The sequence below is a fragment of the Cololabis saira genome, chromosome 10, assembly GCF_033807715.1.
Source record: "Cololabis saira isolate AMF1-May2022 chromosome 10, fColSai1.1, whole genome shotgun sequence".
Classification (NCBI taxonomy): Eukaryota; Metazoa; Chordata; class Actinopteri; order Beloniformes; family Belonidae; genus Cololabis; species Cololabis saira.
The window spans coordinates 15,065,821-15,080,821 of record NC_084596.1 but is presented as its reverse complement, the minus strand read 5'-3'; the positions used below and the strand labels follow the sequence as shown (position 1 = coordinate 15,080,821).

The 15,001-nt window shown below is 38.8% G+C and overlaps 1 protein-coding gene across 1 annotated transcript; it reads right to left on the bottom strand.

The window, feature by feature from the left end:
* Positions 1 to 4,894: 4,894 nt before the first annotated feature.
* Positions 4,895 to 11,783, bottom strand: LOC133451876 (cathepsin Z). Its single transcript, XM_061731025.1, has 6 exons — positions 11,650 to 11,783; positions 8,958 to 9,121; positions 8,587 to 8,766; positions 6,343 to 6,493; positions 5,286 to 5,451; positions 4,895 to 5,106 (listed from the first exon to the last, which is right to left on the bottom strand). The coding sequence occupies exons 1-6, from the start codon at positions 11,775 to 11,777 to the stop codon at positions 4,993 to 4,995; spliced, it is 903 nt and encodes a 300-aa protein (XP_061587009.1). The 5' UTR covers positions 11,778 to 11,783; the 3' UTR covers positions 4,895 to 4,992.
* Positions 11,784 to 15,001: the final 3,218 nt, after the last annotated feature.

Below are 15,001 nucleotides of genomic sequence, written 5' to 3'. Positions count from 1 at the left end.
ATGGCGTCTTCAGTGCCAAGAAACCCGGGCAGGTTATTCGGCTCCAGGTCAAACCAGGAGACAGTTTGACCTGGAGCAGACAGGCCATTTGGAGGTCCGACTGGAAATACCGTGCAGGATGGTTCACCTGAGGAAATCAGGTCAACTGAGTCCGTGGTGTCTTTCGAAAATATTCTTTAAACTTACCTTATCAAAGAGCTCCCTGATTTTATACAACTTTTATTTGTCTTTTTATTTTGTTTTATGTTTGTTGGTATTTGTAGGCTTAACTGTGGAGAAGTTACTGTGTACATAAAAGATGCTTCACAAATAAAACAGGAGGGGAAGCTACAGAGACAGAGACAGATGTTACCTAGTGATTAAATACCGACTCACTCTCTAATTTATATGACTTTCAAGCATTTAAGCTGCTTAATGTTGACAGTTATGCATTACTGTAACCTTTTATGTGTTCATTTTTAATGCGCTCGAAGTAAATGCTTGAGTTTTTGTTTCATGCTGAATGAACAGAAAACATGTTTGCTGAACAGCAGGAAATGTGCACAAGCTTTACTTCACCTCACCCCTGCCAGGGAAGTGTGAGCGTTCATATTAATTATGCATGTTTTACCTTTTTTTTTTTTGCTAGTTATATATATCTCAGGTATAGTCTCATTTGATTAAATGATGTGAAGACTTGGGCTGTTTTAAGCCTTTTAGAAGCCCAATGAAAGATTCTGTTTGTACTCCCTATTTTGTAAATCTACACTGACGGATAAGTTCAAACTCTTTAAAGACGATCGGTGGTCATGGATTCATTTATAACAAATAGATAATATAATCATCTTTAGCAAATTAAGAGGAAAATGATTGTGAATTGTAAATTCAAATTTAACTTGAATTAGCAATAAATAAATTAATAAATAAATACATTTTGCTAGTTTTGATAGTGGAACTAGCATCGCAGTATATAAGTCTTTTGAAAAAACAAAAATGAGCATTCTGGGGAACAAAAGAGAGACAACAACTTAGATTTCTAACTGAAGCTCAAAAATACACTGAATAAACTAAACTAAAATAAACTCAGAATGGCTGTCTTCAAAATTGTTAATTTTTACAAAAAAAACCCCCAGAGGGCAGAAAAACTTTCAAATATGGGAAACTCTAAATACACGTATTTATCCATGTATTTTTTTGCAATAAAAACCTTTCAGACCACACGGAATCGCTTTCAAGGGTTTATATAAGTGGCTTCAAATAAAAAAAGGTCATTCTGTCGCTCCCAAAGTGCTGCTTATCGAGGCTGACCTTGTAGCTTGAGCGCCCCCTACCGGCCGTTGGGACCCAGTGCACATGCGTAGTCCTTTTAGGAAGAAACGACGATTAAAATACCGGTAATATAATAATAATCAATGACATTAGCCAGGGATTCGTTTCGGTTCAAGTCTGATGCATACCTGCATACAAATCTAAAAATAATTATAAATAAAAACAGTAACCAGGCGATAGTGGTCTTGGTGTCTCAAACTACCAAGCAATAGTTGAGATTCCACATCCATGGTCTGGACACCTAAACTGGGCCGAGACCGACACACAGCAGTCCAGTGTAATAAAAACAGCAATCCACACGAAACAGAAAAACCAATAAAGTCTGCAGAAAAGGAGCGATTCTGACTTTTATTTCCTAGTGTGATTGAAAGTCCTGAAACTCTGGATCTTACTTTTTCAATAATGTGCCTCACACTGACTGATGACATTTGCAGGGTTATTTTTTTTAAATATTTCCAGCAGAGTCACATCACACAACTGTATTCGCAGGCTGAGCAGGATGGAGAGCCTCTTATACGCAGTCCTGTTCCCATGAAGCAGCTTGTTGCTTAACCAGCAAGGCAACCAGTTTATTTCTTTTTATGCACGTACAGTATATTGAAGACGTCTTAGGAAAGTCTGCAGAAATTAAGTAAAGTAAAGTAACAATGCTTTCAAAAACATCAAATCAATAGTTGGTATGACCAATATTTGCCTTCAAAATAGTATTAGTTCATCAAGGTGTACTTGCACAAGTCAGGAGTCTTGTAGGATCATAGTCAGACATTTGATTAACCAATCATCAATCATACCAAACAAGTTCTTATGAGCATCAGTTTCATGTGTAAACTGAAACATGGTCATTAAAGGAGCTTGAGGCCGGATTGTGGCAGGATTTATGAAAAAAATCTGTATACATTTTAAGTTTTCTAGTAATAATGTCAGATGAAGCGTTCCAAACCCAAAAGAATGAGCCATCTAGTGTATCTCTCCTTTGCCTTGAACAGGCTGTGTGCTGCAAAATGTGCTGCAATTCGGTCCCGAATTTCCCGCGTTGGGCTGCGGATGTGACGTCACATGACGCTGCATGCACGTTCTCCCCGTTCTCCCGTGCCGGTGTTGTGCCAAAAAGTGATTGCCTGCCAGAATCTGATTTCTTCTGATTTCTGGCCGCCGGAGCGCGCACAGCAGCCCATTGAACGATAGCGCTAAAACGTCAGATTTTCGGATTATGAAGCTCAAGAATGAGATCAAGTCATATTTAGGCAGAAACAACTTTTCATTAACTGTATTTGGCCTTCAATCAATTTTTGGCAGGTGAAAATGCCTATTTTGTGTTGTAATGGTCCTTTAAAAGAGTTAAAAGCAATCCTGTGAGCTCTAGTGTTTATATCATGAAACTCAAGAATGAGATCAAATCATATTTAGGTAGAAACAAACTTTCATTACCTGTATTTGGCCTTCAATCAATTTTTGGCAGGTAAAAAGACCCATTTTCAGGGGAGAAATCAGATTCTGGCAGGCAATCACTTTTTGGCAAAACACCGGCTTCACTGTTGGCTGCCCCAACGGCCGTCGTGGTGAAGGGTGGCGCTAGAGAGTCTCATTTCTTAAAAGGAGCCTCAAGCTCCTTTAACTGCCGCAGAAGCAGGTGGTTCACTACTAGATGAGGAATAGCCAAACTCTGCTACCAAGGTGAGCTCGGGGAGTTTCAGGTTACAGGTCATAAGGCCATGACGACAAGACTGAGCACAAAATCAAGACACGAGATAGTTATACTGCAACCAGCAATGTCTTAATGTGTTAGAGCTGACAGGAGCTTCAAGATGTTCAAACTTTGTTCATCTCTTGAAAGACATTCAGAAAAGATCGTCCAGCTCAGAATTAGGAACTTGGGTGAAATCGATAATGAGTGTCTGCATTTAACGGAGAAGCGTTAGATGAAGCTGGGCATTTAGTCAGCAGTGATGGCGTTCTCAACACTGACAAACACTTATCCATCATGTATTGTCATCTGACAGGCCCCAAATCTACTGTGTAGCAAGAACTATCCCTAAACATGCAGGAACTGTCAGTAGGAATCTTCCGTGTAAAAAAAAAAACAGAACAGGGAGTGATGGTATGGTCCCACAGAGTCCCGATCTCAAACCTATCTGAGGTCACATGAGGAGGACAGGAAGAGTGGAAGCAGCCTGCTTCCACACATCTGTGGTTACATCAACATGTTGGGAACAACCTTCTCTCAGAAACATGTACTAGTGCTCCTTAAGAACAGCTGCTGTTTTGAAGGTTAGCCACAACAAACACTGGCTGTTCTCATTCATTTATCTTAGTTTTGGCTGGCTCAGATGTGGTTTAATAGAAACATACTATATTTAATGTTGGGAATGTATTTTAGCCTTTGCATGAGGTACAGAGAACTAAAACATTGATAAAAAGAGGTCTAAACATCGACCTTGCTCACATGCCGATCCACCAACATTCTTCATTGTCTGAAGGTATCACAGGTGCTTAAGTATATTAATTCTTAACCTCTAGTTACCTTATCTCATAAAACAGCGAAAAGTGGTTATATGAGTACGAGGCCACAATGTTTGGGGGGCGAAAGAAGACGAAGGGAGCCGAGTGATTGGGACCAGTCAAGGCTCAGACGGAGGGAGGGCCAAGTCTAAAGCACGGTTCCTCTTCTGAGCCAATTATTTTGCAATCATATATCTACATATTTGCATTTTTGTCAGAAGAAAAACTCTGCAAATTTTCAGTTGATCTTTTCTTGGAGGTTGTCAGCCGATCAGAAAGGTCCTTGTACAAAAATGGTTTGAATCTCCAAGAAAAACTTTACCTCAGAGAGGCTGTCTGTCTTTATTTCTATCTAAGTGTCTTATTTCTCATTTCAACGAGTGCGCAGGTTTCAGAAACCTAACAGCAGCTCTTCCACCAACCAGCTAAAAACAGGCACTGAGAGGTAGTTTCCAATTTCAAAAGGGTTGCTAAAACACTCACGGCATCACACCGGTCCCCTTGAAGGCTTTGTTTCATTCACAGATCTGCACCACACAGCCATTCAGTCCGTCATTAACGCAAGAAAATAAGGAAACAAAGCGTATTTTCCATTTGAAGCTCATTTGCATTTCAAGTAAAAAGGCCCCTGCTTGTGGCAACAGCACGCGGCCGCGGCACACGCCAGGTTCCTGCAACAAACTCTTAAGTGGAGAGTTGAGTGCGACTTGCCAGAATCCAGATGTTCACGCCGAGCCGGCTCTCGCCTCCTTGACGGTGCAATAAAACATTTGAATGCGCGCGTCTCGGCTGACCTGTCATTGGAGGGGATTGATAGTTCTCTTATGCCAAATGTGAAATCATGTATAAAACAAGGAAACAGCATATTTCTCACAACGGAAAGCTAAAGATGGATTTAGGAACAGTTCATCTATCCAAGATGGAACTATGTACTCATCCTGTGCAGGAGTGTTTGTTAAAACGCAGGGTCTGACTGTGCAATTTTTGTGACTTAATGAGCTTAAAGCTCACAACACATCCTGCCTGCAACGAGAAAATAAAAAGTCTCAACAAACCCCCTGAACCCAGAATAAGAAAGTCGTGACAGTTCATCAAAATAACGGGAGGATGTTGAGCTTCTTCCTTTATTTTCCAAACATTTCAACTCATCAGCATAAAAACAAAAAGAAAAAAAGAATTGTAGATTTATTTCAGAATTGGGTCTCCATATGCGCAATGTTTCTCGATACCCAGGTTGAACCAGTTGCCTTTTCCTCCTTTAAAGCTGCTGGTGACGATCCTCGCCCAACCATGCTCTCCCTGCAAGGCAGAAAACAAAAAAACGCTTTTCATCCCGCAAGGAACGTGCGCGCTGTCTGAGAAAGCAGCGTCGCTAAAAATACTCCATGCACTCTAAATAAAAGTAATCAATGAAGGTGAATTTAGAGCTTGACGTGTGCAAACGGCAGCTACAGGCATGGTGTTGTGGGAAAACTGACCCAGAACTCTCCCCAGGAGTTCCTGACGATCCAGTGCTCGATCCCGTCTCCGTCCACGCCCCAGCCCGCCACAGACACAATGTGATTGGGCAAAGAGAGGGGGTGAAACTCTGAGAAAACCCCTCCGGAATATTCTTCCAGGCCGTCGGTCGCCATCAGGGCACAGCTGAAACACAAAGACCAAGTTTTCAGAGTGTGTGTTCAGAGTTTTTTTTAGGCCCAATCCCAATACACCCCCTACTTTCTTTCACTAGCCCTACTTTCTATCACTACCCCTAAAAAAGAAGGGAAAGATTTTAGGGCACTTGAAATCTTCCCAGGGGGCTGTCCCAATACACCCACTACCCCTACTTTCAGCACCACCACTAATCAGGAAGCTGAGAGCCAAAATCTGTTTTAATTTCAGCTGCATAGGTAGGTAACCTACGCCGTAGGCTCTGCGTTGGTGTAACGCGGAACCATAAATCAGCCTTTATTCTGGCGTGATCTTCAGCAAACGGGCAAACGAGTGATTATGTACATTCACTGAGTGAATATTATGAAAGTAAAATATATATTTCTCACTAGAAATGTAATCAAAACGCATTTTTATGCAGAAACAAACTCAAAATATAATTTTATTCACAAAAAAATGTCCGCCATGTTTTTTTTTTTTTTTATTCAGTCCGCAAATGACAACGAAAAGCATTCTGGTAAATGTTTCTGTCCCTAGATCAGCTAGTGTACATCGGAAAACACTTGATCCATAGGGACAGATTCATAGCCACTACATTCGTTTTCTTCACTCCCCCTAGGTGGATGAGGAATTGGGACATCACTACCCTCACGGGAACACGCAAAATTTAGGGGTAGGGATGAAAACTAGGGGTAGTGGGAGTATTGGGACAGGGCCTTAATCTACATTAAGATGTTGGTCAAACTAAACATATTTTAATAAAAAAAAAGCTTTTCAGGATGATAAATGACTGATCAGTTCAGCCAGAATCTCTGCCCGCAGGCAGGATGAACGTCGGCAGAGGACAAGTCTCCAACAGCATGGGACAAACACTTCCTCTACCTGATGGGTCCGTTGGTGTAAAGTTCAGCTTTCATCCGGTCTATTCCAGACACTTCTCCGTAGTCCCCCACTTTCCACACGGTGTAGTTGTTAATAACAGCGCACGACTTGAAGAAGGAGCACGTGCCGCACTGATTAAACTCCCCGCACTCTGAAAAGCAAACAAGAGGATTAGTTGAGGTTTGAGGTATTTTCCAGGGAAAAATGCTCACGTTTTCGTGTGTTTTTTCTGCTCTCGACACACACACACACGCACAGGTCACAGCACAAACAGCCAGTTGTTTGACAACAAGCAGAACATAAGTAGATCCACTACCTTCTATAAAAAAGCCCTGTGTAAGTGACATGTTATCAGGTTTTGCTCGTAGCCCTGCATGCGTGTCCACGTCTACTGACTAAAGACATGCCAAAGACAGCTTTTTAGATGCAATAAAGCGCTGGTCTTTAGGATCAGAAACATCTGTGACCGGGTACGAAACACTTGGGTCGATAAAATAAAGCAGAGTACCCATAAACCTGCAGAACTGTTTTTATCAGTGACAAATGTATTCGCAGATGACCGAGTCATTAACTGAGGCTACCAACTTCTCTCTTGCAAAGACAGCTTAGTGACATCGGCGGTTTCCAGATTTGAGATGAAGGCCTCAAAAAAGGTGTCGTCACACTGTTGCATACGCTACCAGTCGAAACTGTTGACTGGTCACGGACACGTAGTTAAACCAAGAACATCTAAAGACCTCGTTTCAAGTCTCACTTCAATGGTTTGATGTGTATCGACTCCATCTGTTAACTGTGGTACAAACATGTCATTGATGGAAAAAGAAAAAACGAGCCCTGATATTGTCAGAATATAATATAATATATAATATATATTTAAAAAAGAAACAGTCAATCATGCACAGCATGGGAGCAAAGTTAATTACACGGTGTCATATACGCTTCTGAAGAAGAGCAAGGCTTACTCTGGATATTTGAAAAACTTCACAATAGACGCAGCTGTGTTCATGTCCCTTCGGATTACTTTAAATAGGTCAATATAGCCTTATGCATGAAAAAGAGGTTTCCTACTCCTTAAAAAGATGAATAGATTGAATTTTCCAGAATAAGTGACTCACATCAAGTGAATATCTGCGATGCATTTGTGCTCTTAAACAGATGCGGATGCATCCGTTGGTCTGAGAGACCAGATCCCACTGCCTCTGTCCTGTTCTGGACATGTTGTTCTCCACTTGTGATTGAATCCTCAAAGATGTGAGTTGTGCAGCTGTAAACACGACCCAACTGCCCATAGCACAGTGACTATGTGCAGACTTGATTAGTTACAGAAATACAAGTTTAACTAGGGCTGGGATCGATTCAAATATCAAGAAGCGATTCGATTCCGATTCTTAAGATTCAGAATCGATTATCACGCTTTGATTCGATCCAATTCGATTCGATCCGATATTGATTTGGGTTACTGTTAATAAAACTGTTTTTTCAGCTGTTGCATGAATTATATGACTGTAGTTATGCAACATATTAATACTAGTATTATACTGAGATTCAACAGCAAGTATTGCAGCTAATGATGCTGTAAGGACCAATCATCTCCCAGAATGCTGATAGAACTGCTTTCAGAAACATCATGTGGGTCAGAATTATCAAACAGATCCAGGGAGGAAACAGAGGATGAAAGAAATCGCTTTTATTTTGTCCCCATTTATGAGAATTTGGTTTTTAACATTTATGCAAATGTACCCCAAGACAGTAAATAAAGCAAAGAAATATAGACAATTTATGCAATTATAACTGAAAACTTTAATGTTTTCATACCTTTAAACATATTTAAAGGCAAAAACATGGCACCAGTTATTCTCGTGTCCAACAAAATATTCCTTTTTTGGGCATAAACAAAAAAGTACCAAAAGTTGTAATGTAATGATGAAAAAAAAAACAAAAAAAAATTATTATTATTATTTTTTTTTTTAAATCGATCTTTAGACATATGAATCGATTTTTAGGAATTAATATGAGAATTGATTTAAAATCCGAGAATCTATCTTTTCAACACAGGCCTAAGATTAACTATAAATCTGCCTTAAAATTGGCCAAAAAACTGAGATTAGACTTCATGTTTCACGTGTTTGAGGTTAGAGCTCTGTGCCGGCGGTAAGATAGGAAAACTGTTTGATTGAGCACAACATTAAGAACAATTAGAGGCAAGACAAAACCAAAGAAAAAAAGTTTTTTTTTTTTCCTTACTTTGATTAATAGCTTGATAGTTATTGCAGGTTTCATCAGGAATGCCTTTTTCGTGTGCGTAAGCGTAGACTCTCAGATGATCTCCTCCGAAACAAGAACCTGCCCTCCCACAGTCTATCACGTTCTGGACAGACAGGTAGGCCGACGGCCAAGCTCCCCCACGCTTGATGTTGATTCGGTCTAGAAAAATGTGCAACAAGAAAGAGTGTCATCAGGTAAAAAAAATGAAACCGTCTTCCTGAATCTTCCCTCTCCGATAGCAGCAGGGATGCTACTAAATCTTTAAACTGAGATTATTATTATTTTTTCGAATCTATTCCTCTTTATTATCTAGTTTCCTCACCCCTTCATCCCTCTGTTGTCATGGTTACCTGCCAGCGCACTGGTGGCTCCCATGGCCCAGCAGGAGCCGCAGTACTGGGGGATGTGTTGGTTCCTTGTGACGCTTACATAATTCTTCCCATCGATGTTCCTCCAGTCCCACGCCGGAGGAAGAGCCGCCAAATTAACGTACTCGTGAGGTCTGGCCTGTGTCCTTCAATAAGAAAGGAGCGAGACACCAATTATGCGTAGCTGTAATCGTGATGCCAATTACACACTCAGAGCTGAGAACACACAGCCTCCACTTGTTTAACAGATTACACCTCCTCTAAGCGCTGCAAGAGAGGTGTTCTGGTTGTGATTGATCGTCGGTTCCTGCAATATCCTGCGGGAGCTTCTCATTAAACAGGATATTGAGTGGTGATTCCCATAATCGCTCGACAGACACAGCTTCAGCTTGATGACAGGAAAAATCATTTACAATATTAGACAACAGCTGTGTCAATAGTATCAAAAGAAATCACTTTCTTATTAGAATAAATAGAGTAATATTGATTAACACAAACATGTGTTATCATTCTTTCTTTTTTTCATCGTTAGAGAGCAACACACAGGCTGGTGATCAGGGTACACCAGTTTTCAATTTGATTTACTAATACAGAACTGATGAGTCTTATTTAAATTTGTTTTGCGAGTTTTGTTAAATAAGAAATCAGATTTTATTTGACTTTACTTGTGCATCTCCATGCAGAAAGCTTTCAAAGTTTACACAGCTGAATAACAATTAAGTACAAATTACACTCCAATCCAATCCAGTTAATTCCACATGGGTTTAAAATTCATATTTCTTGTAATGATTTTCATAAAACCAATTCATAAAACACAGCCTGGGCTGTTGGCCTCGACCGGTTGGGGGTCTAAGATGTCTAAAATGACAGGAAAGAGAGTGGGAAAGTAGAAGTATCAGCAATTCCACTTCTGGCCACACGGGGGCATATAGATCTACATCAGGGATAACGCATGAGCTTGCTTGTGATCTGCTGCCCCCATGTGGTCAGACTTGGTATTGTTATATAGAGCGGCTTCAATAATAATGTCAAGGCATCAACTTGACATTCCTGATGGTAAACTTGTCGTTTATTAACAAAGCATGTACATATTATGATACTTAAATTAGTATTAAAACTGTTATTTTATTGAATTGCATGTTGCAGGATTATTTTTAATTAACTAAATGTGACTGTGTGTGCTTCATGTGAGATCTAGTAGTGAAAAGTAGGTATTTATTATGTAATGACAATGTGATATTATACTACTATTCAACTTTATAACACAACAACTAAATTTCACTTCGAAATCATAGAATATTATTCTTCTTCATGGGTCCAGCAAATACATCCAACTTTTGTTTTGCTCTAAATTGTGATATAAAATACATTTATTCAACATTTTTGTCTCCCTACTCTAGGAAAAAAATACTTATTCTTTTAGCAAAGTTTGAATTAGTTCAGGTGTTATTCCCCTTTTCTTTATTTATACTGATTAAAAAAATACATCAAATACCCCAAGTATTTTTGAAAATATTTGTAAATTTTTTGTAAATATTATCCATTTTTTTTGGTGTTTACTATTTTTTTCTCTCTTGTACATACTCTTTTTCTACTTTTTATATTGCTCTTTTTATTATTTAACCACTTATTGGTTATTTCTATTTTAAATTTTTTGTATAAAGTGTGTGTGTGTTTTGGCTGCTGCACGACTGAATTTCTCCTCTGGGGGATAAATAAAGTCTTCTATTCTATTCTATTCTATTCTATTCTATGTAAGATTTCCTGTTTTCCTACAGCGACAGCACTAAATATGTTTTACTGTTTTGATACAACACAAGTATGAAAAATCATCTTATAAGTCTTCTACCAAAACTGCAGGGCTTCTGCCAAGAATCTGAACTTAAAACACAACTGTTTTTGTAATGGATATTTGAGCTTTTACTTCAGAAAAAGTTTATTATGATCACGTGACACCTGAGGCTACAGACCGACGTTTTGGCTCATTTCTCCCCAAATACCACTGTAGCAGAACATGCATACTTCCCACACATTTTGGTAAATTTTACATATTAAAAAGTGGATTTAAGATTTTTAAGATGATTCATATTTTAAGAAATGGCTGGCATATATAATCACAGATGTGGCTTAATTATTGTCTTCATGCAATAACCAGTAAATACCTCAAATACCTCAAGTATTTTTGAAAATATTTGTAAATTTTTTGTAAATATTATCCATTTTTTTTGGTGTTTACTATTTTTTTTTCTCTTGTACATACTCTTTTTCTACTTTTTATAGTGCTCTTTTTATTATTTAACCACTTATTGGTTATTTCTATTTTAAATTTTTTTTATAAAGTGTGTGTGTGTTTTGGCTGCTGCACGACTGAATTTCTCCTCTGGGGGATAAATAAAGTCTTCTATTCTATTCTATTCTATTCTTCTATGTGCAATTATTGTTTAACGATTTAGCTTATATTTTAGCTTTACAGAAGGGTGAGTTAAGATATCCCAAAACATTTAAAACAACTTGACGAGTATTAAAAACAACTCAAAATATACCGGAAGAAAAACGCAGAAATATTCAAAGTAGGGGCTTATTTTCCTTATTTTCCTCCAGTGCTGAAATAAAAACATGCACAGCAATGAGTTCATGTCGGAGCCATACAACACGTCCACAGTGTAACACTTACTTGACTGAGTCTGGTCTGTCGTCTTTGATGGGTTTGAAACATGGTTCAGATAAAAGTCTTAAAGAACTGATTTGTGTTAAAAATGATGCGAAGTAAAGCAGCAGCGGAGTGATCCGCAAGGACGCCATTTTGGCTCCTCCTCCTGGCGATGACGTAGGCAGACGCTGTCATACAGCGCCCTCTGCTGGCGAGAGTGAGCACCGACCGCTGCACGTGTGTGCAAGTGTACAAACTGTAAACCTACAAACGCACACAAATGCGTTGGTACCGTTTCATTACAGAAATAAAGCGTCAAAATAGTCACGGAAATAACGGGAAACTAACAAAAGTAATAATAGTTAATTTACTGCAAACTAACTAATGAAACTGGCGTGGACAATAATATTGGGGCTCTAAACTTTATATTTTGTTGAACAACTTTTTTGAGGCAATTACTGCTTTTCAATTACAATTCAAATGCACAGCTTGCTTTTAATTATTGCTCAGTTTTGGGTAATTTATTATTTTATCCATGTGACTGTTGTGCACATTTCAGAGGTAAATATTGCGTAAAATACGCAGATGCATATAAATGATTAAAAAAAAAACATAAAAAAAAAAACAAATTTACTTTTACTTTTTACCAGAGCTGTTTCTGGCTACATGCACATGCATGGGGCCCTTGCAGCCACCTGGAGGGGCCCCAATATATAAAGTCGGGCTAAATAAAATGTATTTGAGCGGAACTAAAATCCCCCGTCTTCATGGACATTAAAGTGTCTTCCTGAGCCAGTCCAACTCTTTACAGTCTAACTCATTCTTCTAAAAGTATAACAGATTAATTTATCTGGGTTTGGACTCCCCCCACTATACAATAGTATAACAAATTAGGACCCCTCAACAGGATCTTGTTGGACTTCCAAAAAAGTGAGAAACAGCCTCACTTTTTACTATCTGAAATATCAGTACATTTATGTGATAAAACATGTAGCCTACTGTTATGAAATTAGTCATTCTTACTTGAAAGTGTTCCTGCCATCTATAGCAGCATAACAAGAAGCCATCAAGCTCAGATTTTGTTCAGAGCAATCAATACATGTTTAAAATAAAATAAGTGTTTGAGCGCTGTATGTTTTGTATGCTCAGCAGGAAACTTTGAAACAGCCCACTTATTTGCCAGTTACAATTACATTACACCTAATGCAGCATTGATGATTGGTTGGGTTATCAAGGAGAACATGCAGCTCTTAACAAGATTATTATGTTTCTGCAGGATGAACTTCAATACTATTTTGGTGATGGAGAAGCACTACTGTATGTAGTTTAAATGATTCACGATTAGATCTCCATTAGGCACCAAATGAACACTTAAAAGAAAAACTAGATGAATCACTAGTTGCTATCCATTGTACAGTCCATCAACAGTTTGTGGTCTTTTTCCTGCTGATGATGATGAGTAGCTCATGTACAAGTTGTTTAGCAGAAGAAAGATGATCACCAAGTGGTGTTTGGCATCAATCCTGACTGGATTGACGGGTAAATATCAAAAAGTACATCAAATAGAGCTAATTTCACTGTTTTCAAATAGAGTATGTCATTTCCAAAGCTTGTTATAATAATTTTTTTTGCCTGTTAGCTGTTTCAGAAACCATTTTGAGCAATTTTTGTTGACTGAATTCGAACATTTTTGTTCATTTCAACATAAAGGTCCAATTTTTTAAAATATAAATTCACTCCCTGACAAATCTTTGTTTGTTTGACGGGAAAAATGTGATTAATAATATCTATATTTGCTGTTTTTACATTCGTCACCTTCACCAAGATCATTGTACCTCATTGTTCATCACATGATGGTAGCAGCGGTTTGTGAACTTCCTAAAGGCTATTTTTTAGGTGGACAAGAAAGATATGGTGACCCTAACTGTAGTCACGTGACCTGGTAAGGGTCGATTTACAGGAGCATCATAGTCGGAGCAGATTCTCATTGTGACACGGCTCTTTTGCAATGTGGTTCAGTCAGTCTGTGGTTCAGTCAGTTGCGTAAACACATGAGAAAGAGTTGATTTTACTGCCTTAGTATAACCTTGTCTCCCACAAATTTTAGGACTTGTCAAAAGTTTTGTAAACTGAGTTGATGAGTGAGCATTTCTGATCATGAGGCATATTCATGTCTGTTTCGTTACAAGTCTAGCACCAACATTTCAACTTTCAGGTTGAATCCACTGGGGAAGTATAAAAAAGAGGCAGTTCATCAACGGGCCACTGGGGGGTCCCATCCCAGCTGTATTTGAGCAAAAGGCCAAGATTACACCCCGGATAGGTCCCCAGTCCATCACAATCAGCAGAAGCTATGATTTAAAAAGTGAATGTTAATGTTTTAACCTTATTATAGAGGCATATTCAAAGGAGCAGTCCTCAATGCTACTGATTAGTCGAGTTTGCAGATTTTACACTCTGAACTTATAGTATTCATTCATTTATCTATTAATTTTTCATTAAATATGGTTTAACGGTGAAAGTATGCTTATACAGCAGTGCAACAACAGGAAGAAATAAGTCACATACTTCACGTATGAAGGAAAGACTCTCCTTTTCCAGGGAGGGGAACCCTGCAGCATGTTCTGAGCAGCTGACGCCCCCCCGCCATCAACGCCATCAAAGGCCGCCACAGTCCAAGGATCACAGTGTTAGTAAGTAAATAAGTAACATTTTATTTATATTGCACCTTTCAAAATAAAAACCGCAAAGTGCTTCACAATAAAACGTAGGAAAATCATAAAATATAAAAACAAATCAAAACTAAGCAAAAGCAAGTTTAAAAATATGCATTTTTCAAGAGATTGCAGAGTCTGCAGATCTCAGGTTCAGGGGGAAGGAGCCTCTGCAGCTCTGTCACCTTTTAGTGCATCATAACAAGCAGACCCTGATCACGGGACCTCAGGGACCTGATGTGGACGTACGGCTGCAAGAGGTTTCTCATGTAAGGTGGTGCTAGATCATTAAAGTTAAAACCAGAATTTTAAAACACACTCTGAAGTGAACGGAGCTGGTGCAGATGGATAAGTGAGGGGGTGACATGCATTTGTTATTGTTACAGCAGTGTTCGGGACAACCTGAAGACGTTCTAATGATTTTGTGCTTAAACATCTGAAAATCGAGTTACAATAATCGAGACGAGATTAAATGAAGGCATGAATGATCATCTCCATCTCACATTGTGACAGAAAGACACGGCATGGCAATATTTTTTAAAGGAGCATGAGGCAGGATTGAGGCAGGATTTATGAAAAAAATGTGTATACGTTTTAAGTTTTCTAGTAATAATGTCAGATGAAGCGTTCCAAACCCAAAACGAATGAGCCCTCTAGCGTAT